This window comes from Neolamprologus multifasciatus, chromosome 22 (genome assembly GCF_963576455.1).
Source record: "Neolamprologus multifasciatus chromosome 22, fNeoMul1.2, whole genome shotgun sequence".
Classification (NCBI taxonomy): domain Eukaryota; kingdom Metazoa; phylum Chordata; class Actinopteri; order Cichliformes; family Cichlidae; genus Neolamprologus; species Neolamprologus multifasciatus.
In genome coordinates, this window is record NC_140459.1 from 6984269 (window position 1) to 7006716 (window position 22448).

Sequence of the window (22448 nt, forward strand, 5' to 3'; positions counted from 1 at the left end):
TCTTGGCTCTGTCTGAAGGACATATTTCTTATGCATGAATGGAACTGTTTCCTCCAGCTGGTCTTTAATGATTTCTTAGCAGCACGTAATGAAAAGGATCGTCTTTACTCACGACAAAGGCAGCAGCGCGTTAGCTGTATGTTGGCTTAGTAGGTATACGAATACTTCTCATCACATTCAGTGTGTTTGTGATAAATACATGCAAAGACAGGCAGCAATCCTTATCCTTAACCCCTACTGTGCATTTTGCAGGTTTTTCTTTTTAATTATTATCATTAAATGTGCAATGAGGTGCCCAACAGTTAGTCCCGGCTTATCCACATTTAAAGTAAACACAGGTTTATGCAACAATTATCTGCTGTCACGAACCTTGGATTTATTCAGAAACAAGCAGTTATTTTAGATTTCAGTGGCTTTTAGTTGCTTTAGTTCTAAGATGTTGTTTACCCTTTTATGTGCAATTTCTATTTATAGTATTTGTCTTTTGTGGTGACAGTCTAGTATAAAACCAATAGTATAAAAGCAGCATGGTAAGTTATGGTTTAAAGACAGTGGCTTTTGATTTTACCAGTTTATTGCAGCCGTTGCAGTGTCGCTGTGTGATGAAACAACGGAAAGGAGAGTGGTGTAACATTTTGGCAGCATAAAGTTAAGGTTGTGTCTGACTCCTTCAGACTCTAGAAATCTTTTGGTGAGTGGAGAAAAAAGTGAGCCCGAAAACAAAAGGGAGAGCGAGCAGAGCACAGTCTTACTTTTCCGATGCGTTTGCTTTAGTTATCGGTCTGTTGGGAATCCTGTGGCTTTCTCTCTCTCGCCTGGCTGTCGCTACTTGTCCTGGGAGTTTGTATGTGGAGCATTGATGTTTGATGTGCAGCTAAAACATATGTTTGTGTTGCCTAAAGGCTAATAGCCTGAAAACTTTGTTCGTACTGCACATCACACACACCCACACAGTGGAGATATACACGCACGCTCTGTCTCTCCCCCTCACCTACATTAAGACGATAACAAAAGTTCACCGAACCTCTATAACAAACATACCTACAGTTTTCAACGTTGGGCTAAAAGGCTTCAGCACACATCTCACCCCTGGCCAGATCAAACCACGGAGAGGTCGATGAAGAGGAGAAGATGTAGGATGAATGATCTGAAGAAGGAGGGGCGAGTTTACTGGCTGCATTATACATGTAACAGAAAGTTTGGCTGAGCAGCCTGATGTAACACTAGCATTCATGCTTGAAGCTTGTTTGTATTTTTATCCAGAATCTGCTGGGATCAAGCACAACAGAGGGCGCCTTCTTTTAATCACCCTTTAAAGCCGCATTTAATCACGGTTTTCCTTGCTAACAATGAGTCTTTGGGGCTGACTGTGCACAACAGCAGGATCAGAACGTGCATGTGCACAAATGTTTTTTCCTTTTCCTCTGGCTAAACTCCCAATAGTTTCTCTATGCCTCTAAAATCTTATTACTGTTAAAAGGCTTTCAAGCATTAAATTGTCTTTGGTTGTTTTCACACCAAGTTTGTTAATTAAGTTCATTTATTCTGGTCCAAAGCAGTCACTGAGTTTGTGAACTTGTAGCTTTTTCTGTGATTTAGCTTCTTTTTACACAGAACCAATTCCAAGCAAACTCCCAAGTAAACCAAAATACGTCACTACAAACCAAGTGGCACGTTCAGCCTCCTTATTGGTCAGATTTGTGTGGGACAGGAGCAACAAAACTAAATAAAGGAAGAACATGCTGAGTGTCAGACTGAGGATGGATCGCTCTGGACTTTGCTTGGAACTGGACCGAGACCAACTCCTCAAACGGGCTCGGTGCAGTTGTTTTAGTCTGCACCTGTGTGATTACCATGTTCACATCTGCACAAGCGAAATGGACCAGGGGGGAAATGAGTTTGATTTAAACAAGACTAAACAGAGGTGTGAAAACAGCCTCACGTTGAGGTTGGATACATTTTAAAAGGTTTAGTCATGTCTCTGAGAATTTCCAGCACACAGTGTTGCTGTTTTCATCCCCTCCTTACATGTAGATCACACAAAGCCAAGCATTAAAGTTTGAATAAGCCTGTTCAGCCTTTTTAATTTTTAGGGAGAAGGGGCGTGTATCGTGGTATCAGTGAGCTGATTAAACAGCCTTTAGAGGAAGAGGTCATGGGGACACCAGTTTATCTGCCCTTATCGCCCAATCTCCAGTTCTTTTGAACACCTCAGGGAAGACTGAGGTGTTCAAAAGTCACGCAAGACACGTAATCTCTTCATTGTGTCCTCGTGCATCAGGATCTCCTGAGTTGTACATGCCTGAAACACCTCACTGAGGAAGCACCCAGAAGGCATTATAGCGAGCTGCATGAACCACCCTAACCGGCTCAGTTTGATGTGAAGGAGCAGCGGCTCTACTCTGAGCCCCTCCCGAATGTTTGAGTTCCTCACCCTGTCTCTGAAGATAAGGGTGTCTGGACTCATTTCCGCCCCTTGTATCCGCCATCTCATTCTTTGTCACTTTCCACTGTTCTCGGTCATAAATGAGGGCAGAACTGCTTCACCACAACGGATCAGTGCAACATCTGCATTTATGCATATTAATGGTTATTTAAAATTTATTCATGTCTGTCCATTCTGCACGCCCCCCCCCCCCCCCCTCCCGAAAAAAAAAAATCAACAAGACCCTGAGATATTTGAAGACGTTCACTTTGGGCAGCAATTTCTTTCTAACCTGAAAAGGGCAATGTTACCATTTTCCAGATGGGAAAAAATGGCCCTGGAATTGGTCCTAATTCTCATCCCAGCCACTGCACATCAAAAAATCTTAAATATCCTCCGCCACCAAGGTTTTGGTTTAGATTGGGTTCTGTTTATTCTGTACACTACTGAGCTACCAATAGACTGGTGGAAACCCACAAGAAGAAGGCCTCATGGAAATAGGCAAGTTCAGTGATTATTGGCTTGAGAATGACTGTTACTCTTGGCAGTCTAACCCATTATCTGGCAATGATAATGTAGCGCCCTGTGTGGGGCAAGTGTTTCAAATTTAGGACAAAGTGATATGATTTGGGACAAAATTCATATTTTTTGGAATAATTTTCCTAAACGTAACCAAATATTTTGACTTTTTTACCACACGGGTTATTTTGATCTGAAACATTTGTTTACTTGGAAAACTTGTTTTTGTTTGGTTTATTTTCTTTTGTCCCTTTTGATTTATATTTTCATTTCAAGTTTGGTTTTAAATTTAGGGTTTTACCTGCATATATAATTGTTGGCTTCCACCACAGAGGTTTTGGCCTCCCATCAGAGGAAAATCACCAGGACTCCACAAAAATCCACCAAAGGTGGCTTAATTTACTTGAACATAATATACACTATCATTTATCAAATAGCCATAAATAACAGGAAAATGAACAAACTTCTGTTATGTAAGATGACACAGACCAGCCCAGTCGAGCTTATATGTGTGATCACCCTCAAAGGCCCATTGTAAGCCAGTAAAAACTGAAATTTCTTGCAAGAGGTATTTAAGAAGTCTTAAATTGAACTTATCTGTAGACACCCTGATAACAGATTTTATTTTACTTTTTCCTATCAGTAGATTATCTTCAGAGCCATTGTGGTTATTAATGTTAAGTATATAAAAGCATGAGTGATTTCAGACATCGTCTTGGCCTCTGTTCAGTTAACAGGTTTGTGCATTTTTAGCTGCCAAAACTTTAAAGGTGAACACAGGGCTGGACTTGTCCTGTTCTCTGTTTCAAAGGTAGACGTTAAATTTTATTGGTGATAAGAAAGGCTCCATTTGATCGGGCCAGTGCCATCGTTAAGGTCATAAACTTTTTTATAAAGTTTGTTCTTTCCGAGCTTTATCACCAGCAGCACACAAACTCAGTAACCTGAAGCGCAGTTATTTCAAGATCTTGGCAGTCTAAAAGCTTTGTGTATGTTTCCTCAGACAATATGACCAATGAGCCATAATGAAAAGAATGATCTAAATGAGAAAGAATGCTGACTCATTAACTATCAAATAACAGTATCATTTTTACATGTTAAATTTATTAGGTTGAAAGTGCTGTCCTTGTTCTTCTGGTAACTCATGTGACCCATTCAGTGTCCCTGAAGGTTGCTCGAAACCCTCGGGGCCACAGGCAGTGATGAATGAGACGGTTTCTGTTTTATTCAGACGTAAAAGTCAGTTAGTCCCTCAGACAGACACTCAGTCATCCCGCCCACTCACAGCATGCACACTTTATTAGGGGGCCTGGACCCCCCACATGCCATGAAAACGGGTGATATCTGGCTTGCATTAACATACGCACACACAGACACACTCTTCTAATTTTCTCACTAAAGCTTGTGAGCATGGCGTGCTCATTTGGGCTGCCATCTCCCTGCGGTGACGCCGTCGTGCCTCTGTCTTTTAATGTTTTTACACAGGGAGCGAGCCACTCTGTCTAGAGACTGGAAGATCCAACTTTAATGCAAAAGAGGAATTAAGACTGCGGTGACTCTACCAATGAGGAAAAGCTGACTAACCCTCCCAGACGTCACACATGTAGAAAGTCCCATGCGGGCTGTTTTTTAAGAATTTCACGGACACTCGTCCAGAGTGAATTACTGTCACTGTGACTGTACTATGAGCCACATGTGGTAGATAAAGGATGTGAGCCAACGCTGAAGTCTGGGTCTGGCATCGATGTCAAATGTTCATATTCGGGTTAAGAAGAAAATGGAGAAGAACTTTTTCTGTTCAGCAAACTTCTGTATTTGTGTGGCTGAGGTTCAGGAGCAGTTTGAGGTGAATTGGGTAGATTTTCTCCAGACTGTCATGGCCTGTGATAATATTCTCAGAGTAGCTCAAAGTCTTATTTGCATTTGAAACTTTTTAATCTTCACTGACTGTAGTGGATCATAACACAAATTCAGCTGAATTTGATTTATATAGCACCAGATCACAGCAACAATCGTATCATGGCGCTGAGATAAAGTTGCTGCAATCAGACAGTCCAACAAGCAGGACGATCATCTACCTCTCAATTTCTGTAACTACATGGAGGTGCTGTGGCACGCACTTCTGAGTCCTGTTGTTGTTTTACTTTATCACAATTTTAATGATATTTGAGCACATATCTCTTTGTGCTTGGATAAATGTTACAGAGATCTGGCGGTCAAAAAAGGGACAAAAAAGAAGTGACATTGAATTGGTGTCTGTGCTGGGTTGATATTAGATAGTGTTTCCTATTGAATTGGATTCTAACCAACATGCCAACTCCACAGTCTTGAACAGTGATGAATATACCGGGGTAGCCCACGTAAGTACCCTTTTATGTGGGAGATGCCTGTAGATATCCCGACTTGAGGTGTAAAACTGTTGCAGACATGGGCAGCTGGACAGCCAAACAGTCATTTGTGTTATACTGCTTGTCCATGCGATCACAAAAAACTGAGAAGCATGCGAATGACTGTGTCGTAGACTCACTAAGTCACTTAATGAGTGATAGAAGGTTGGTTTGATGTGCAGTTTGGTTTAAATCTCAGTTTTTAATTTATTTGTCCAGTACTGTTTCTTCTGCTCCCAGCTCTCTCTCGGTGTGCATGACACTAGAGCTGGGCGATATATCGAGTTTTTAAAAAATATCGATATATTTTTATACGAGATATAAGATGTGACAATATCCTTTATATCGATATAGTCTATGTTACGTTATAACTATACTAGTGGAGCCGCAAGTTTGCCTCTCTTTTGTTCACTTTTGTCTTTACGCAACATTACTTGGCCTCGCCCCCCCTTCACTGAACACAACTCCCCCTCCTCCCCCATCGCTTCACCTGCAGGAAGCGACAAGATGGACACGGCAAATCTCCGTTAACGAGTTACTGCGCATCGCCCCGTGCGTGGGGCTGGACGCCATCAACGTGTTAGCTAGCTAACCACGCTAACGAGCTAACCACGCTAACGCCATGCAGCCCAGAGGGGCTGCACAGCCTAAAATCCTTTCATTTTCTCAAAAGTTGACAGCGCGTCTTATGTATGAATTCTGGTTGTGCTTGATGGCTGCAAACTGATTTTATGTGGTACACAGCGCTCAGCAATGTTTTAGTACGACTTTGGTAAGCTACGCTGCTGCACCGCTTGATGGATTGTTGGAGCATTACGGCTACCGAGGAGCCTCGCGGAGTGATACGTACTGTGCTTCAACGTAATATTACCCTACTGTGTATAAGGACCATAAATGGCACCTGTTAAGAGACGTGGTTACAAAGAGGATTTCAAACTCAATGCTGTCAGACACGCAGTAGAAGTTGGGAACAGAGCAGGTGTGAAATCTGTCTTTGTTACTATGCTCTGCATCTTTTAGTTTACATTTTGACTGCACAATTGTGAGCTTTTTGTTATGCACAAAAACAACATTGTTTTCTTTTATTTATGGAGCATTATTATTATTTAATAAATGCTGATAATTTATTTTTGAGTAAATTTTATGTACATCTATGCTCTATGTTAATAAAAGTGCCTGTGTGACATCTGGGACACAGCTTTGACTATGAACTCTCTTTTTGTTCTTACTTTATGGCTTTAAAAAAAATATCGAGATATGAATTTTGGGTCATATCGCCCAGCCCTACATGACACCTGTTGTATAGTAAGTCCAGGACAAGCTTTTCATTTGGGCAGGGAAGTTTTTCCTTATCCACATAAGGAGCTTAACCAAGTGTGGCTTAGATCATGTTAAATCTCTGACATCTTATGGGTAAGAGTGTAGTAAAAATGCATCCCAAGGAGTCGCTATAGAAGCCGACACATGTATAGCTTTGAACTACAGGTGTTAATAATTTTCCAGACATGCACACTCGTATCTGATTAGCTCTTGGCATCATTATCTACGCTGCAAAGTTTTATGGCTTTAGGGATATTAATATGTTTATTTCAGATGGAAAAACAGAGAGGAGCAGTTTGTTGATTTTTCATTGCTTTATTTTCTTTTTGTTGCATCCATAAAATAAACCTTTAGCATTGTTGTAATCAGCAGTGGAGCCTCCTTGTCTGTATGGAAAGATGCTGAAAGGGAAAGGGGGTGGTTGGGGCTGTGGAAGGAGGAGATGGAGTTTGACTGGCAGGGACTACGAGAATGAGTCACTCATCCGGCTCCCTGAATTTGGAGCTGCAGACCTATTCTGGGCTGCGGTGACACGTGTATGTGTGCGGTTGTGTGCATGGATGCATGCACACTAATGTACACACATGGTCGAGTCCAATAGCTAAAGTCACTAGATTTGTGCTGTTAGCCTTGCCGCGCTCTGTGCGCGCGCGCGTTTGTGTGTTGGAGGAAAATGAAAGTAGTCTGGTGACCAAACCACAACACAGAAGCCAAATTTTAAACAGATATTTATCTTCTCTCTCCCTCCACTGCACGAAATTCCCTTCAGTAACACCACCACCAGTCTGCAAGTGACTCCAGCTCCACTGTGGCCTCCATCGATCGCTTCACATATACTTTTTATAAGTGGTTAAGCAGTCAAGTTCATAAGCATTTCAAAAGTAATGTAACTTTGTACTTTCAGTACACCACCATCACGCTGGATTTCAAATGAAGTAAAGGTCAAGGGTTTTTCCTGCATTCAATAAATGTTGGCCTTCCCCCAAAGAAAAACTACCGTAATTGTAATAAAACTATTATTTTTTTTAATTGTTTTAAGCATCAGCTTATCATCAGTCACATTTTTGTTAATCACATGACCTAAAATAACAGGAAAATTCAGACTTCTGTTAAGTAAGATGAGTCAGTGTTGTAAGTATATGTGGAACAGCTGGGAAATAAGACTGGTTTAATTGTGAATTTTAGCTTTAGTAAAATAATATAATTATCTAAAATTAGCAAAATTTTATTTATTTATTTATTTATTTATTTAAATAACTCACCTAATTTACATGGATTTGTCCAAATGTAAATACTTACTTTTACTTGTAGAGGACATTTCAATGAGATTAATTTAATCTGTTTTGATTACTTAATAGGGATTCACTTTTGTTGCATGTTCAATTTCCACTTCTTTTGATCGATCCCTCTTTCCCCTCTCCCTGAAATGAAAGCAGACCCTTGTGATCTGGCTTGATGACACTCGATAAGGCACGTTACTTCTTCTTTTCTGTGGTTTACCAGCAAAGCATTCATGCTAAAGGGCAGGTTATTTGTGCATTTTGCCAGCTGACCGCTCAGTTTGATGTTATTAATCAGCAAAGCAACTTCCTGAATGTGATGCTTGCCAATTTGTTGGGCTTAAGATCAGCTGACTTTCCTTCTGACAGCACAATGTTTCATTCTCCATTTGTAACTCACTGCTATTCGCAGATATTCAAGATTTCCTTCCAAATTCCACAATAACTACAGGAAGAGATCTTCAGTGAAGCAGTCAGGTAGCCAGGTGCTCGTCACAGCCAAATGTTTTACAGTGTTGTCATTTTCTGGAAGGAAAGCATGCTCAGACGAGTTTGGGAGCATGCGTGCATGCATTTATGTGTTTTTCCTCTCTGGGAAAATAGGCCTAAGAGTGATAAGTCTGCAACCTTGGCTCAGGGGCTGCAGATTAGGAGATAGAAGTTTGAGCTCTGAGATCATCACTGATGTGCCTATTCAGGATTTTTTTTCTCATTATCACTGCAGTAATAATCATTTCCTGTGAAGATTGCCTACTTTGCTGCTTTTAATCTGTTCAGCCTTTTTTTTTATTTCCCACTAGCAATCCTAGTAGTTAATTATTTGTCTTAATGAGATTGAAAGGTGCCAAAGATGCAACTGAGGTACGTCAGGAAGACAGTAGTGACATATTTAAATCGGCTGCAGCTTTAAAGGAGCTCCCCCTCACATTAGAGTGTAATAACCGTATCTTGACTGCACACGTTTAAACCGACCCAGGGCCAGCTTAATCACAGTTTTGTCTGACTTCGAGATGGTTTGGACCTTCAAGACGCGACAGCTTTCTGTCTGGCTGATTCCCAAATTAATGTGCTTTAGCTGTCTCTGCTCTAGTGAAGATGGTCTAAACATTCAAAAGGATTTTATTAGCTTTACTAATATGACAAACCTTCAAACTCCATACTTTCTATTGAGATGCACATGACTAGTCAGCCTTTTCGTCTTCTTTTAATAGTTTACATGATTTCAAACGTTTTGAATGGGTCAGCACCCATTTATGATGTTTGGGAATAATAAACAAAAAACACAAACCAGGAGAGGTCATTAAATAAAAACATGCAAAATGACCATCAGATATTTGTGATTAAATGTTTACATTTTAAATAGAAACCTGAACTAAATAAAAACAAAGCCTTGGGATTTCAGTTACGTGCTTCATTTATTTGACCTTTGTCTGATCTGGCATTTATTTTACATCTTCTCTTCGATGGGAAAAGGGAAGAGTGGCTGTTGGTTAGAAGAATGAAACAGAAATCGCAGAGGAAATGTCAACTAGTTTATCAACGAGATCAAAATGAGATAAATGCTATTTTTTTGTGGGAAGGCTGCAAAGTTTTTGCTTTTAAATCAAGTTGTGATATTCCTAAGTTTAGGAATGACATATCATAAAGCAGATTTGTATTATGCTCATTGTTTAGATTTTTTTTTGTTTGTTTGTGTAACCAGCTCTGCTTCCTCTTCGCTTTTTTTTTTTTTTTTTTTTTTTTTTTTCTCAGTTCCTCCATAGAAAACGTATTCACCCAACCTTTTATATCTCATTTCCTTTATTCTCTCTGATTCTCTCTCTCTGGAAAGCTTTTTGGTTTCCTTTGGCGTCATACTACTCTTTTTAGTCTCTTTGTTCCTTGGTGGGGAAATGAACATGTAAGCACACATTTCAGGCTCATATCCGTACCCCATTATAAGATTAGATTAAGGTTTTTTTTCTTCTACTTCTTTAGTAAATGCTCATCCTGTCTGCATCTCCCCAACACTGACCTCTTCTCTTACAATCTCCTCCTTCCTTATCAGTGTGTCCAGTCGTCTGTCTCTTTATTAACGTTATGTAATGGAGGATCATGTGAGAGCGTAGGGTGAAGGTTCACACTGTGCACCTGCGAATACTCGTCCTCCTTTTCCCTTTGATCTCTGCTGGATTTCTTTCTTTTCTTTCACCTTTCTTCCTCTTCCTCACTCTCTTGTCTGCGTTTCCACCTGATTTCTTCCTTCCTCGTCCCATCCGTTTTCCACGACTCCTCCCTGCCTTTAAGCCGCTGGCTCCTCGATTCTGAACTCCATCCTTTATGGGTAATTATGAGATCAGCTCAGTGAGGAGCGGAGTTTTTAAACAGTAGTTTAAGGCTCAGGACTCCTCATTAGAGCAGAGTTAGACTGTCTGTTGTGTTGAAGAGGGATAGTTAACTTGGTGTGTATCGTTAATAGTCAATCACCTTAAACTCAAGTGATTTAAATTCACTATCCTTTTTAATATAGATTCTGTGCATCATTTAAATCCATTAATTTGGAGATCTTATAGAGTGGCAGTTAAGTGAAGTTTAAACTTTATCTTAATTCTTTTCGCATGTGTTTATTTGCGTTTTCCTCCAAAATATGACTTTCTGCAGATGCCAGTGCCGTTAACGCCCAGCAGAGATTCCCCGTTTCCTGCTCTGTACCCATTTGTTTCCTGCCTTTATGTGTTATCCTGATCCCTGCACTGATTTAAAAATAAATAAATAAAAATCCAGATTTCAGCAGTGAGCCAGCCTCCTCAGAGATTTGAGCCTGGTCTGCTACCTCTGTGGGTCTCTCTCCATGGCCCTGGATCATTACCCTGCAGACAGACACACACCGACCTTTCCAGTGGCTAAATATAGGCCCGCCAAAGAATAGGAGGAAGGGAGGGAAAAATAAACGGGGGGATAGATGGATAGAATTAACAGCATGTTAAAGAAACTTGTTGGAGAGAAAGAGGCAGCCTGTGTTTGGGCTCAGCGGCTGCAGGACTTTTTGGACAATACCCCAGTGATGGTTATCGGTCATTATGAGTACCGTTCCAACTGGAGTGACGTCAGAGTCCGTAAGAAAAGCAGACCTGCGTGTTAAACCCGCTCACCCTGTGATTATTGCTGCACAGATTGTGTGTTTCTCTTGGATGGGAGCATGCAGGTGGCTTGGGACTGCAGGCTAATAGTAAATGAGTTTTAATGCCCTGTACTTGGCTATATATAGACTCCAGCGAGGCCTGAAATCATGTGCTTCCCCCCTCTGCCCGACAATCAGAAATTCTTCCTGTCTGGAGCAAAGTTTGCCAGATAGTACAAGGGTTTTTTTTCCCCTTTGTCTACTTAAGTTTTCACTGACTTGTGGCCTCCTGCGCCATCAGCCGTGGACTAAACCAGAGCAGCCATAAAACAAGCTGCATAATAGCTCAGACATGTTAACACTTTACTTGCTGCTGAGGAGTATTTCTCTAAGCTCTACGAGTTTCACGTGTTGGCATTATGTTTAAAAAAGATTCCAAATTTTCTTTTTTTTAAGAGTTTCTCTGGAAGATGGCGTGTTTACAGTCCCATAACACTTCTCTAACACTTTGTACACAGCTCTAGTGTGAATAAAAACAGCAAAACTGCCAGCAAAAGCACACACAAGACACATTTTTTGCATATGTTTTTACATGCACACTTAACAATAGAGATCAGTAGTGGAGGATCTTTTATTTGAAGTACAAGGCTTTGCTCTTTGGTCATGACTGGTCAGTTGAATTCAGGTTTTGTTAATTTTGGTATTACGTCTCTGAAGTTATGCTATCAGGCGTGGCCAGCCGGACGCATCATAAAGTCTATGGGTGAAGCGGAAGCACAAACTTCTTGGACGGACTGTACCACTCAGTAAGCGGAAGTCAACCTGAGCAGACACTGATTACTTGTCATTCCCAGTGGCCACGCCCCAAATTCTACGAAACAATTGGATGAGTTGTAAAAACTAATTCATTGCACAGTTTTTTATGAAGGAAACTAAACAAAGACGAAGATTTTGTTAGTTTGTTTTTGTTAATATACATTTTAATGCTGTTAAACTGGGCCTAGCATTAGATTTACTTGCTTTTGGAGCCAGCTTCAAGTGGCCACTAGAAGAACTACAGTCTGCCTAAGAGTCTGCAGTAGGCGGCTTTCTAATACTTGCAGTTACACTTATTTTAGTATTTGACAGGGTTTTTCCTGCATGCACAATTACATTTTGGTTTTGGCTTTACCAGGACTGTAATAAGTCATTTTAAACAGTTTTAATTGGCTTAAAATGAAAGGAGAAAAAATAACAAATGCTGAGCAGCTATGGATGTGAAGTTGGTCCTCAAATGGCAATTTTTGAGCCAAAAAACTTTCTTTGTACCGCTATCAGAAGTAATTGTGCTTTATTACTAGTTACGTGAGGGGTGTCCTTCATTATTATTTTGAAACCCTAATATTCTTAAACAAGATTAATTGGAAGCGTGTCATAAAGTTTAGGGTGCGCTAGATTCCTAGGGGTGGTGATAGTTTGTATGAGTCAGTTTTATTGCTTCTCTAGTCTTTTTGATCTCCACCTCTCTGGCTTTTAGCCTCAGTGTGTGTTTTTACTCGCACTGCGGTAACCACCAGCTGTAACAGATGCACCTCCAACTGGACCCTCATTGGTGCATCTGTTGAAATGCTGCACCATCAGTGGTGCTTGCTGTCTGGCTTTCTGGGTCCGTCTGTATTGCTTCTGAATCAGTTTAGGAGGCGTGAATGAACAGGTCTTGTGTCTCTTTTGAACTGAGATGTAAACTGTGTACAGTACTTTTAATGCAGATTTATCGTTGTGATGGTAAAAGCGTGCCTCTACAGTGCTTTCAGGACAGGCCAACGTGTGTTTTGTAAACACGGCGTGACAGTGAAGCAGGGCTCTTCTGGCCAGGCGGCTTTAGACAGATCGCACCCTCACGCTGCAGCTCTCTGACTCTGCGCTGCAAACTCGAAACTCTTTTGGCAAGTTTCAGTAATCGAATCATATTTTGTCTTGTTTGTCGTGACTCGGCCATTTATTTTTAGAGCTAAAAGCTTTTGTTGCTAGGAGACTGTGTGTCTTAGAGGCTGAGTGAGTGAGGGAGGGAGGGACAGTATGAAAGAGAAAAGAAAGGAAGCGATGGCTGCGGCGTTGAGGGGGAGAAAGGCGGAATCTGTGAAAGGCGAACGACAAAACGAACGAGCTATGAGTCAGCAGGGACATCTGCAACACATGCAGTGGGCATGGTTGCTATTTCTGTGTTCTTTGTCTGTGTGCTCTGTGCACCCACGCATGAACCCACTTACCTCTCGCCACTAACCTGTGTTGTGTATCTGTGTACTTTGCGAGATATTAGCTCGCCCACTTCGATTCAATCCCCTCCTCCCCGCTGTGCGTTGTATGTGTCACCGGGCATCTGTGCATGTACTACATGTGCACACGTGTGTTTTTCATCGGCGATTGTGTCACAACGCCTAACCTGTCCCCAGTGACAAGAGCCTTATTGTCCGCTGTATGAATCATATGCTTGTACCCCATTAGTAATCTGCCTTCAAATGGCTGTTAGCGACTATCACAGCCAGCTCGTCTGTCTTTTGGCGCTCTCTCCGAGCACCATTGGAGATCAGATAGCAGCATGTTGTTTATTAGTCACCGGGAGTGCGCCTGTTTTTCAGGATATTTTTTACTCTTCCTTACGATTGCTTAAGTTTTGTAGCTGCCAACTTTAAAAAAAGAAAATACTTATAGTTGTAGCCAGCATATTTGCTGATTTGGAGAGTGAAAGTCACGTCAGAAAACTTACACTCCTTTAGTTTCTGTCACATGTATAAACAAACTTACAGTGTTGGTTACTCGTATTCAACAGGACCAAAGTTTCTCAAGCCCCTTTTTTTCTTTTTGTAATTCCAAAATCTGTGTGATATAAGTGAAGGCAAATAGCTGAATTGTATAACTGTTGTACCACCTACCTATTGCTGAAACATTATGTTAAGAGGGGCAGCCAATCAAAAGAAAGGTTGCTAAAACGAAGGTGGTATAGCTAGTATGGCTCAGACAGTCAATGAACTGAGAGGCTGCAGCGAGGCCCGACTGTAAGATAAAGATTATTTTGAACCGTGAATCATGCAGAGCTACTCTGACCGTCCACGAATTTAAAAAAAAAATGTTGCAATACAAATTTAGATGACTAATGCGCTTTTGTAAATGGTTAGGTCAGTCAGTTTGAATTCATAAAATGTCTCCATCACTGTGATGTGATGACTCAGGCTTATGGATTGATCCCCCTTGATGCAGGAACATTTATGAAATATCATTAATTTGATGGGAGAGAGATGGGGGGGGGGGGGGGCGTGATGAGTGATAGCATGTATTACTTTTTTGTAACGTTTTGGAGTGTGCTGAACAACAAAATGTTCTTAAATTTGATCATTACTCTACTGGTGTGTCTCCGTTACTTAGCCAGATGTTGATACACAAGGAGCTTGCACCAGTGTGGCAGCATGCCGGTGTTTGCAGAATTTGAAGTCCTGTGATGATATTATGAATAGTTTTTCATGCTCTAAAGGATCTGCTTCCATGGTTGAGTGGTATGTGTATATGATTTCTTGTTATGTGGCTGCGCTGTGTATTGTAAACATCAGCCAAGTCCTTTTTTGTGGCTTTCTTTCTCTCTGTATGACTGATGTCTCCATAGGTTTTAGTTTACGCACCATCTTTTGTTGTGGTTAGATGTTGCCAGTTTTGGTCGGTTATGCATTACTGATACAGTCTGCTTCTGCAGCTGATACTTACACCGCTATTTCCCTGACTTATGTATTCATGGTGAGGCCCAGCTCCACTTTGCACACCTGATAGTGGACTTTGGTTTCCAACTGGGTTAGTTTTTCCATGACTCACTTTGACTCCATTTACACCTGCTAATAAAATGTGATCTGTTAGAGAAAACACGTGTTAATTTCAAAGCGGATTGTAAACACAAGCACCTCTGTGGTCTGAATTTGAATGTATCGCAGCACTGCGAACAGTATCAGCACGGGCAGTTGTATGTGAAAGCAAATCACATGGTGTGTTGAGGATGTGCTACCTGTTTGTGTGTGTGTGTGTGTGTGTGTGGTTAGGGATGATGTTGACCCACTGTAGAGTTTGTCATCCACTCAAGCTTCACAAAACACCTTCACACACGATTTGTTTCCGTCATTTGTTGCACTTTTAACTGGTTCACAGTGAAGGACTCAAATAGATACAAACACCTCTGTAGCAAAAATGACCTTTTGACAGAAACACTGTAAAAAGCCCCTTTCTGCTCCGATTAAAAAAGTACTTTTTTTTTGATCAACTGACGTCTGCTGTTTTGTTTATTTCAAAGAAAAGAGCAAGTGCGCACAGATCCAGGCTAAATATTTTGGGTACCAGACCAAAACATAATGTCTGCATGCTGTTTGGCTCGGTTCGTAAAACATTCATACAAAGGCAACATTCTGATCTCTCTCCTCTATAGAAGGCCAAACCTACAGCCAAGGGCCTGTTTTAGACTTCTGCAGGCAGACTTTGCAGGGCCTACGACGTAACCTACGCAAGTGGCCGATGTCATTGCTGGCATTTGTGCTGGTGCATTATGTATTAATTACCTCGTGGTCCTGGTGTTTTATATGCAACGCCAGCTGACAGAAACTAATAAAATGCTCTGACTTCTTTCCCTCATGGGTCTCTACTCTTTTTAATCCACTTCTTTGTAGATTTCCTCATGTTCATTACGCAATCGCCTTCCAGGAATTTGCTGACATTCGTTAGTCTTTATTTTGATTCTATGGTTCTCATTCATTACATAAAGACAATGATTGTTATTTTCTCACTGATGGGTGAGGTGCACATCAGGTTACGGCGTAGGGCTTCAGATGAGTTTGCAGTTATAATGTAGCTACAGCATGAAGGACATAATGTTTGGACTTTTAGGAGTGTGAGCTCTTGTGTTGTAACTCATGAATGCAGTTTCCTGCAGCTATGAATGAAGCACTGTTAAAAAGCCACAGGTCTGAGCCATCATCAGATTTACAGCCATTTTACTCAGACAGTGCTGTGACAATGAGTTTCTTTGATTTATTCGCAACATGGCTTCATTTTGGCTCATGCAGCCAAAGGGCCAGTGAGCTCATTCAATGGCGAGGCATCATCCACAACTTACAATAATCCCTATGATACTGCCGTTTGCAACAATAACTAAACCTCTAATAATGTAAAAACAGTCTTAAAGGAAACCTATTCATAACTGATCCCCATCCTAGTAAACAGTCAGTGCAGACAACAAGAGAAGCGCAATGAAAAATTTGAATCAACATCTGGACCCCAGGTCCACATACTGGAGTTTAGTTACCAGGTGTGCACCTTTTTATTGATTCTCACAGCTTATGCCCCTCTTTTCTGTTTTAATGTCATCTTATCTGGTTTTCATCTGGCATTTCGCCTATTTTGTGTGGTTGTTTTTTGTGTTATTGGCTGCTTTTATGGAGCTGCCCCAGAGCGCTTTCCTTTCACATGTTGACAGGGCCATAAAGGATAAAAAGAAAAAAGCATTTCCCAGTTTACTGCGCCCATTTGTTGGTTGCATACTCTTATACATCGCGTAGCTTTCTGCATAGCATGGTTATGCAATGGCACCTACCTTTCAGCATGAGTGTCTTGCAGTTTAATCAAACTTGGTTCAACGGGCCACGTCACACAGCGTTACAGTCCAGCAGCCTTGAGCATATCGTTGTTAACAGTTCGCCGTCATTGCTGTATAGATATGACAGACTTTGTAGAGTGTGGGAAACTGATTGTAACCTTGGTATTTAGGATAGTGTGTTTCTTTACAGTTACATAAACACACACACACACACTCACAAAATTTAACATTGTTATATTGTGCCCATATGTTTCCCACCCTCAGCTTTCTCAGCCTGATTGCCAAGGCACATCTGGTCCTAATAAGGTGTGTGTGTGTTTGTGTGCGTGTGTGCGCGTGCCCCTTTGCTATGCAGCCTTTCAGCCTGGCCTTCTGTAGAAGTGGTGTTGAGTCTTTTACTGCCACCCACTGCTTTACAACACAAATCCTATACTTTAAACTTTCGGGTAATAGTGCGTGTGCTCTGGTGAGATTGTGCTCTGATAGCAGTTATAAAAAACCGCAGCTTATATTTTGTCTGTGCATATTTCAAGGCCTGTTAATCTGTTGTAACGCTGCTGATTTTCCAGCTTTGATGCTGATAGCAGGGGAAGATTTGATATGACTGCAATCTGTGGGAACAGATTTAACCGAAAGTGCTCATCACCAGCTTTCACTGAGGCACCAAAACCTTGCAAAGAGATGTTTGGGGATTTCTTAGTTTTTTTTGTTTTGCTCCCATCAATCTTGTGTCTTATATCCTTTCTCAAATATTCCCCTCTCTTAGCTTAGCACAGTTCCTTTGTCACCTGTTATGCTCATAGTTTAAAATCCTGAGGGGTATTAGCTTAAACAAAAGCAGTTTACAGCTGTTGTGATGTTGACCCTGGCAACAAAATGGCCGCAGTCCAGTCCAGTCGACAATTAAAGGCTTCAGAGGGATCATAGTTAATCACATGCAGATCACCAATAACATGACTCAAACACAAGACTTTTCCTTGTCACGATCATCCATCTGAACGCCTCTCTCTTTCACCCCCAGGGTTTGCCTTCCCAGAGTGGGCCTACAAGCCAGAGTCGAGCCCGGGCTCCAGGCAGATCCAGCTGTGGCACTTCATTCTGGAGCTGCTCCGGAAAGAGGAGTACCATGATGTCATCGCCTGGCAGGGAGACTACGGAGAGTTTGTCATCAAGGACCCAGACGAGGTGGCCCGCCTGTGGGGGGCGAGGAAGTGTAAACCGCAGATGAACTACGACAAGCTCAGCAGAGCACTCAGGTGGGACTGAAGAGTGGAGGGATGGTTTTAACACGGGTCTAACAGGCGTCAGCTTCTCAAACACTGTTCACTTTATATTTTGAAACACACGTTCAGCAAGACTTTAACCATTCAAACAAGACTACAACTTGCATTTATGAACAATATTTTCCACACATGAGATGAGTCTGGATTGTGCTTTCATGGTTCCCTCAGTTTATTTATTTTTTTACTCCTTTACTCTCTTAGATGTAAATACATTATGCATTTCACCCTGCAGTCATTCTCAGGGATGAAACTTGCTGATACTACCAACATGAATTACTGCGTGTTTATAGTGGCTCCCCTTTTGTGCCTCAAGGGTTTAAGGTTCAACTTCAGACAGGAACTTTTGTCCTCGATGCTTCTAATTTTCACTCATTATCTGGTCACCCAATACTTGACTCCGGATGATCGCAGGTCCCTGAAGTCTTTTAAAATAAATGTGATACATAGTTGGTTTAAAAAAATCTCTTAAAATTTGTGTCTTTGTGCTCTAAATTCAGTTTGAAATGTGTAATTTTCATTGCACATGGAGAATTTTTGCCACTCATTTCACACTCTCACACTTGGATCAGAAACATATAGTCAGTGAATACTTAACATAGTTGGTTATAAGCAGAAAAGGTAAAAGTATATTTAAACACTTGGTATTAAAACTTTTGTCTTTGTAGTTTGACCCTTTTGGTGATGGCTGCCTGTGTAAATATATACAGGGATAGTTGGCAATAGACCTCTAATGGTTTGTTTGTTTTTTAAAAGAAGTGCAGAAGTCTTTGTCTGGCAAACACTCAAACAGAGACACCTGAACCTGATGATGAAGACGTTCGCCAGCCAGTCTGCTCATTAGTTTACGGAAATGAAAGATGCAATTTTAACAGCAAATGGCTCGAGGATAATTGTAACTCCTGATGATTAAAAGTGTTTCTGGAAATGATGAACAACATACTTTATTTTATCTCAAGTGACCTTTTTCCCCGTTTGGAAAGTGTTTAGTTTTGTCCTTCATTTAATTAAAAGTGTCTGAAAGTGTGAAATTAAAAAGTTAACCTTTGCTGTGCTTGCTAGTTGGTGCCAGGTTGGTTAAATTGGCTTATTATTTTAGTAAATCACAAGCACAGTTACCTGTTGTTTCTAAGATGTTATCAGTCCAGTTCAGATCTGCACTACTTTAATGAGCTTTAGACTGTGTCAGAGAAAGCTGCAACACATTAGGTTAATGATGGTTTCTGTTTACTTTAAATCTTTTTTTTTTTTCCTCTAAATTATTCAGTTGGTCACCACTAACATCCCAAGTAACCAACCTGTAGCTAAGCTTAAAGTAAGCTTAGGTCTACTCACTTTTCCGTACTGCTGTAGAAGCCTTCATCACCAAAGCCGAGCCTCGTTACACCTGAGTTTTATCCATTCCACATCAGGACTGGAGAGCTAGGATGGCTCGTATTTGTTGATCTATTAACACCAATGAAAAACAGCCAGCTTTTCCCAGCTAGCTGATACTAATGCGAAGCCATATACAGTGAAACCCCGACTTACGAATGCCCCATTTAACGAAAAATTAAAGTTACAAAGGCACTTAACGGCAATATTTCTGCCCGTGTTACGGCAAAATGCCCGTGTAACAAAATCCGCTGGCTCTGATTGGCTGAGCCCAGAATCCCTACAATGCCCACAATGCCTTCCGAATCATGTGACAACCCCCTTGGCTTTCATACTTGCGCTTCGTTGTTCCACTTCAACAACGTACTGTTGTTGCAGTTAGCAATTAGCCTATAACCTATTGTTCAGTCAAAATAGGTGCTTCGACTTACGAAAATTTTCGACTTGCGAAAGACCCTCGGGAACTAATTAATTTCATAAGTCGGGGTTCCACTGTATTTAGGTCATAGGTCATGTATTTATAAAATCTATCCACAACGCAGGAGGGTAGACAGTTTCATAAATAAATGTTAAGTTACAGCAGCTTGAATCGTGTTGTTTTGAACGTCTGCTGGACAAACTCAGTAAAGTGTGCTGGATTGATTTTTCAAATGGATCCTCTTTGAGGGTAGTAAAGTACATCAAACCACAGGGTTAGGATAACGGTCCATTCACACACAACAGAATTGGACTATGATTTATTTTAAAATTATACTGAGTCTCTTTTTTTGTTTTCTGTTCATTTGAACTTGTAGGTGTTGAAAAACTCGAATGATATTTGAAAAATTGGAGCTGAAGAATTGCTTTCATCATAGTTTACCATGAACTGTGCTCTATTTTACAGTGAGAGACACCAGACAGACTCTAAACTATGGGGCGAAAAGCCTTTTTTCTTCATAATTCTTTTCAGATTTCTGTTTATTGTTCAGTAATAATTCATCTTAAAGACATTTAGCTACATCTCTTACTTAGAGCTCTTTTTTTTTTTTTTTTTTTTTTTCTGCCTTTTTTGTAACTTTGATGTAGATTTTGTTTGATTTTCAACAGTTTGCGAGGTGGAAGAAAAGGAAAAAAAAACAACTGGTGTGTAGTCGTGATTTGTGCATCTGCGCGGCACGCTGAAACTCCAGGGTGTCAGCCGATTTAGAAACATACACCTTCACCCTCTGCAGAGCACATGTGGGATGCTGCAAATTTTTATTTAGCTTCCAGTCTGTTCTTGTGAACACACACACATCCAGTCACTGGTGTCGCCTCCTGTGTTGTAGGTTGGTGTGGGATATAGTTTGCTATGGTGATGACTAGTTATGCTGCCTCGTCACCACACATACACACACGCGCGCTCCTCCAAACACACACAAACACTTAACACCTTGTTATATGTCAGCCCTCCTCCAGCCCATCTGTGTTGTTTGTTGCTTAAACTTTATTTTTTCCAACATAACTTCATATGCCTGCATATTTAAAGCGATGCTACCCGAGCTTGAATTCAGATATCAACACCAGTTTGTTGATCAGAAAGTGAGGATGATGATTTTCAAATTAGAATCAAGTATTTATTTTGCAGCATTGGTTGGCTGTTAGTATACACAACAATAAAGATAAACAGTGCAACAGAAGTCGGTGTTTCTGACTCATTTTAACTTCCATTTGAGGGTGTATGGGTAGGGTGGCTTGCACGTGTGCCCACATATGCGAATACACACATCCGCCACAATCCCCTAATCTTTATTTTATTTTTGCTGACTACTTTTTTGTCGAATGCATTAAGCGAGACAAACGACAAGCACCGCATCGATTCTTTTGAGCTCCAGCGCAGCTAATTGCACCTACGCCGGATAATGCTTGCATTTCAGAAGAAGCAATCGGCTGCATGTTGCTCAATAGTGTCCGAAACAAAAGCTTCATAAAGCTGAACAGAGCATATCAGTACAGGAAGTCACACCCAGGAATGGCAGAGAGTCCGGTCAGTTGTCAAAATAAAAGACTTAGAGCAGACAAAATGTTACGCTTCTGAAATGTCCACATGTAATGTGAAGCTCTACAAAGACAAACCTGCCAGAGGTGCAATCTCACAGACTGTGCATGCGCTACACTGAGTCTCTTGTACTGTAGTTGAAGTCCAAAGGCGCCTTGAGGCGACATTTGTTGTGATTTGGCGCTATATAAATAAAATTGAATTGAATTGAATTCAAAGGCACCGTCCTGGGCTGCAGTCAGCAGCAGTGGTCCTTACACTACTCTGCAGCCTCCGTGAGCTCGGCGTAGCACCACATATAGCAGCTTTCCACCTTCTGATAGTTCTTATTATTGCACTGTCCTGAAGAGTTTGTATCCCCAACTCGAAGACAACAGCCTCTCTAAAGATTCAATGATGAGGCCATTGAGCCAGGCATTAGGGAAGACATAATGAGAGAGGCTGGGACTAACTAGTTGGCTACCACTGAGCTTGGAAATTAAGAGAGATTCAACCACTTGCAGCCAAATACACAACAAATCCATCACTAAGAAGTCATTGTATATCATAAAGACTCGGGTTTTAAGCCCCACTGTAGTAGCATTTCAAGCTTAACATGTTTAAAAGACAATCAGTACTAGCAGTTTTTGGTACAAGTGTGGTTGCACCAAAGTCAAGTCACCAAACTGTAAATAGGACCTGTATATTCTTTTTTTTAAAGTTTGGCTTCATTTACTCATAAAACACATTTCTGTTTACCAAATGGCCCAAAATATCAGAATGCACTAACAACTGTTAAGTAAAGCAGCACAGACTCATTGCCTTAACTCTGTGCAGGCCAATGGTGCCCATGTGTGCTGTTACCCCCTGCAAAGACCTATTTTGAGCATAGAGGAAAAACCATCTGAAGTGACAACACATCAGGAAATATTTGGCAGCGTTGTCCTTTAAGTTCAGTCTGAAACCACTGGGTGATAAACTGGGAGCCCCTTTGATCTCCTCTGTGAACTGAAACTTATTAAACTCATTGCTAATACACAAAAACAGACCAAATGTGAGTGTGGGCATTACAGGGCTCTTATCCCCACGAAGGAACTAAGCCACAGAGAATTAACAGTATATTAACAGTCAGTTTGATATCTCAGCAGTTACTTTCTCCCTG

At 41.0% G+C, this 22448-nt stretch overlaps 1 protein-coding gene across 2 annotated transcripts in view; it reads left to right on the top strand.

The window, feature by feature from the left end:
• The window catches only part of erf (Ets2 repressor factor), a 71890-nt gene that overhangs the window by 37457 nt on the left and 11985 nt on the right, over positions 1 to 22448 (top strand). For both annotated transcript variants that reach the window (XM_085148451.1, XM_085148449.1), the window contains exon 2: positions 17658 to 17892. In XM_085148451.1, the coding sequence (XP_085004577.1) occupies positions 17658 to 17892 (235 nt within the window). The remainder of the gene's footprint in view (positions 1 to 17657; positions 17893 to 22448) is intronic.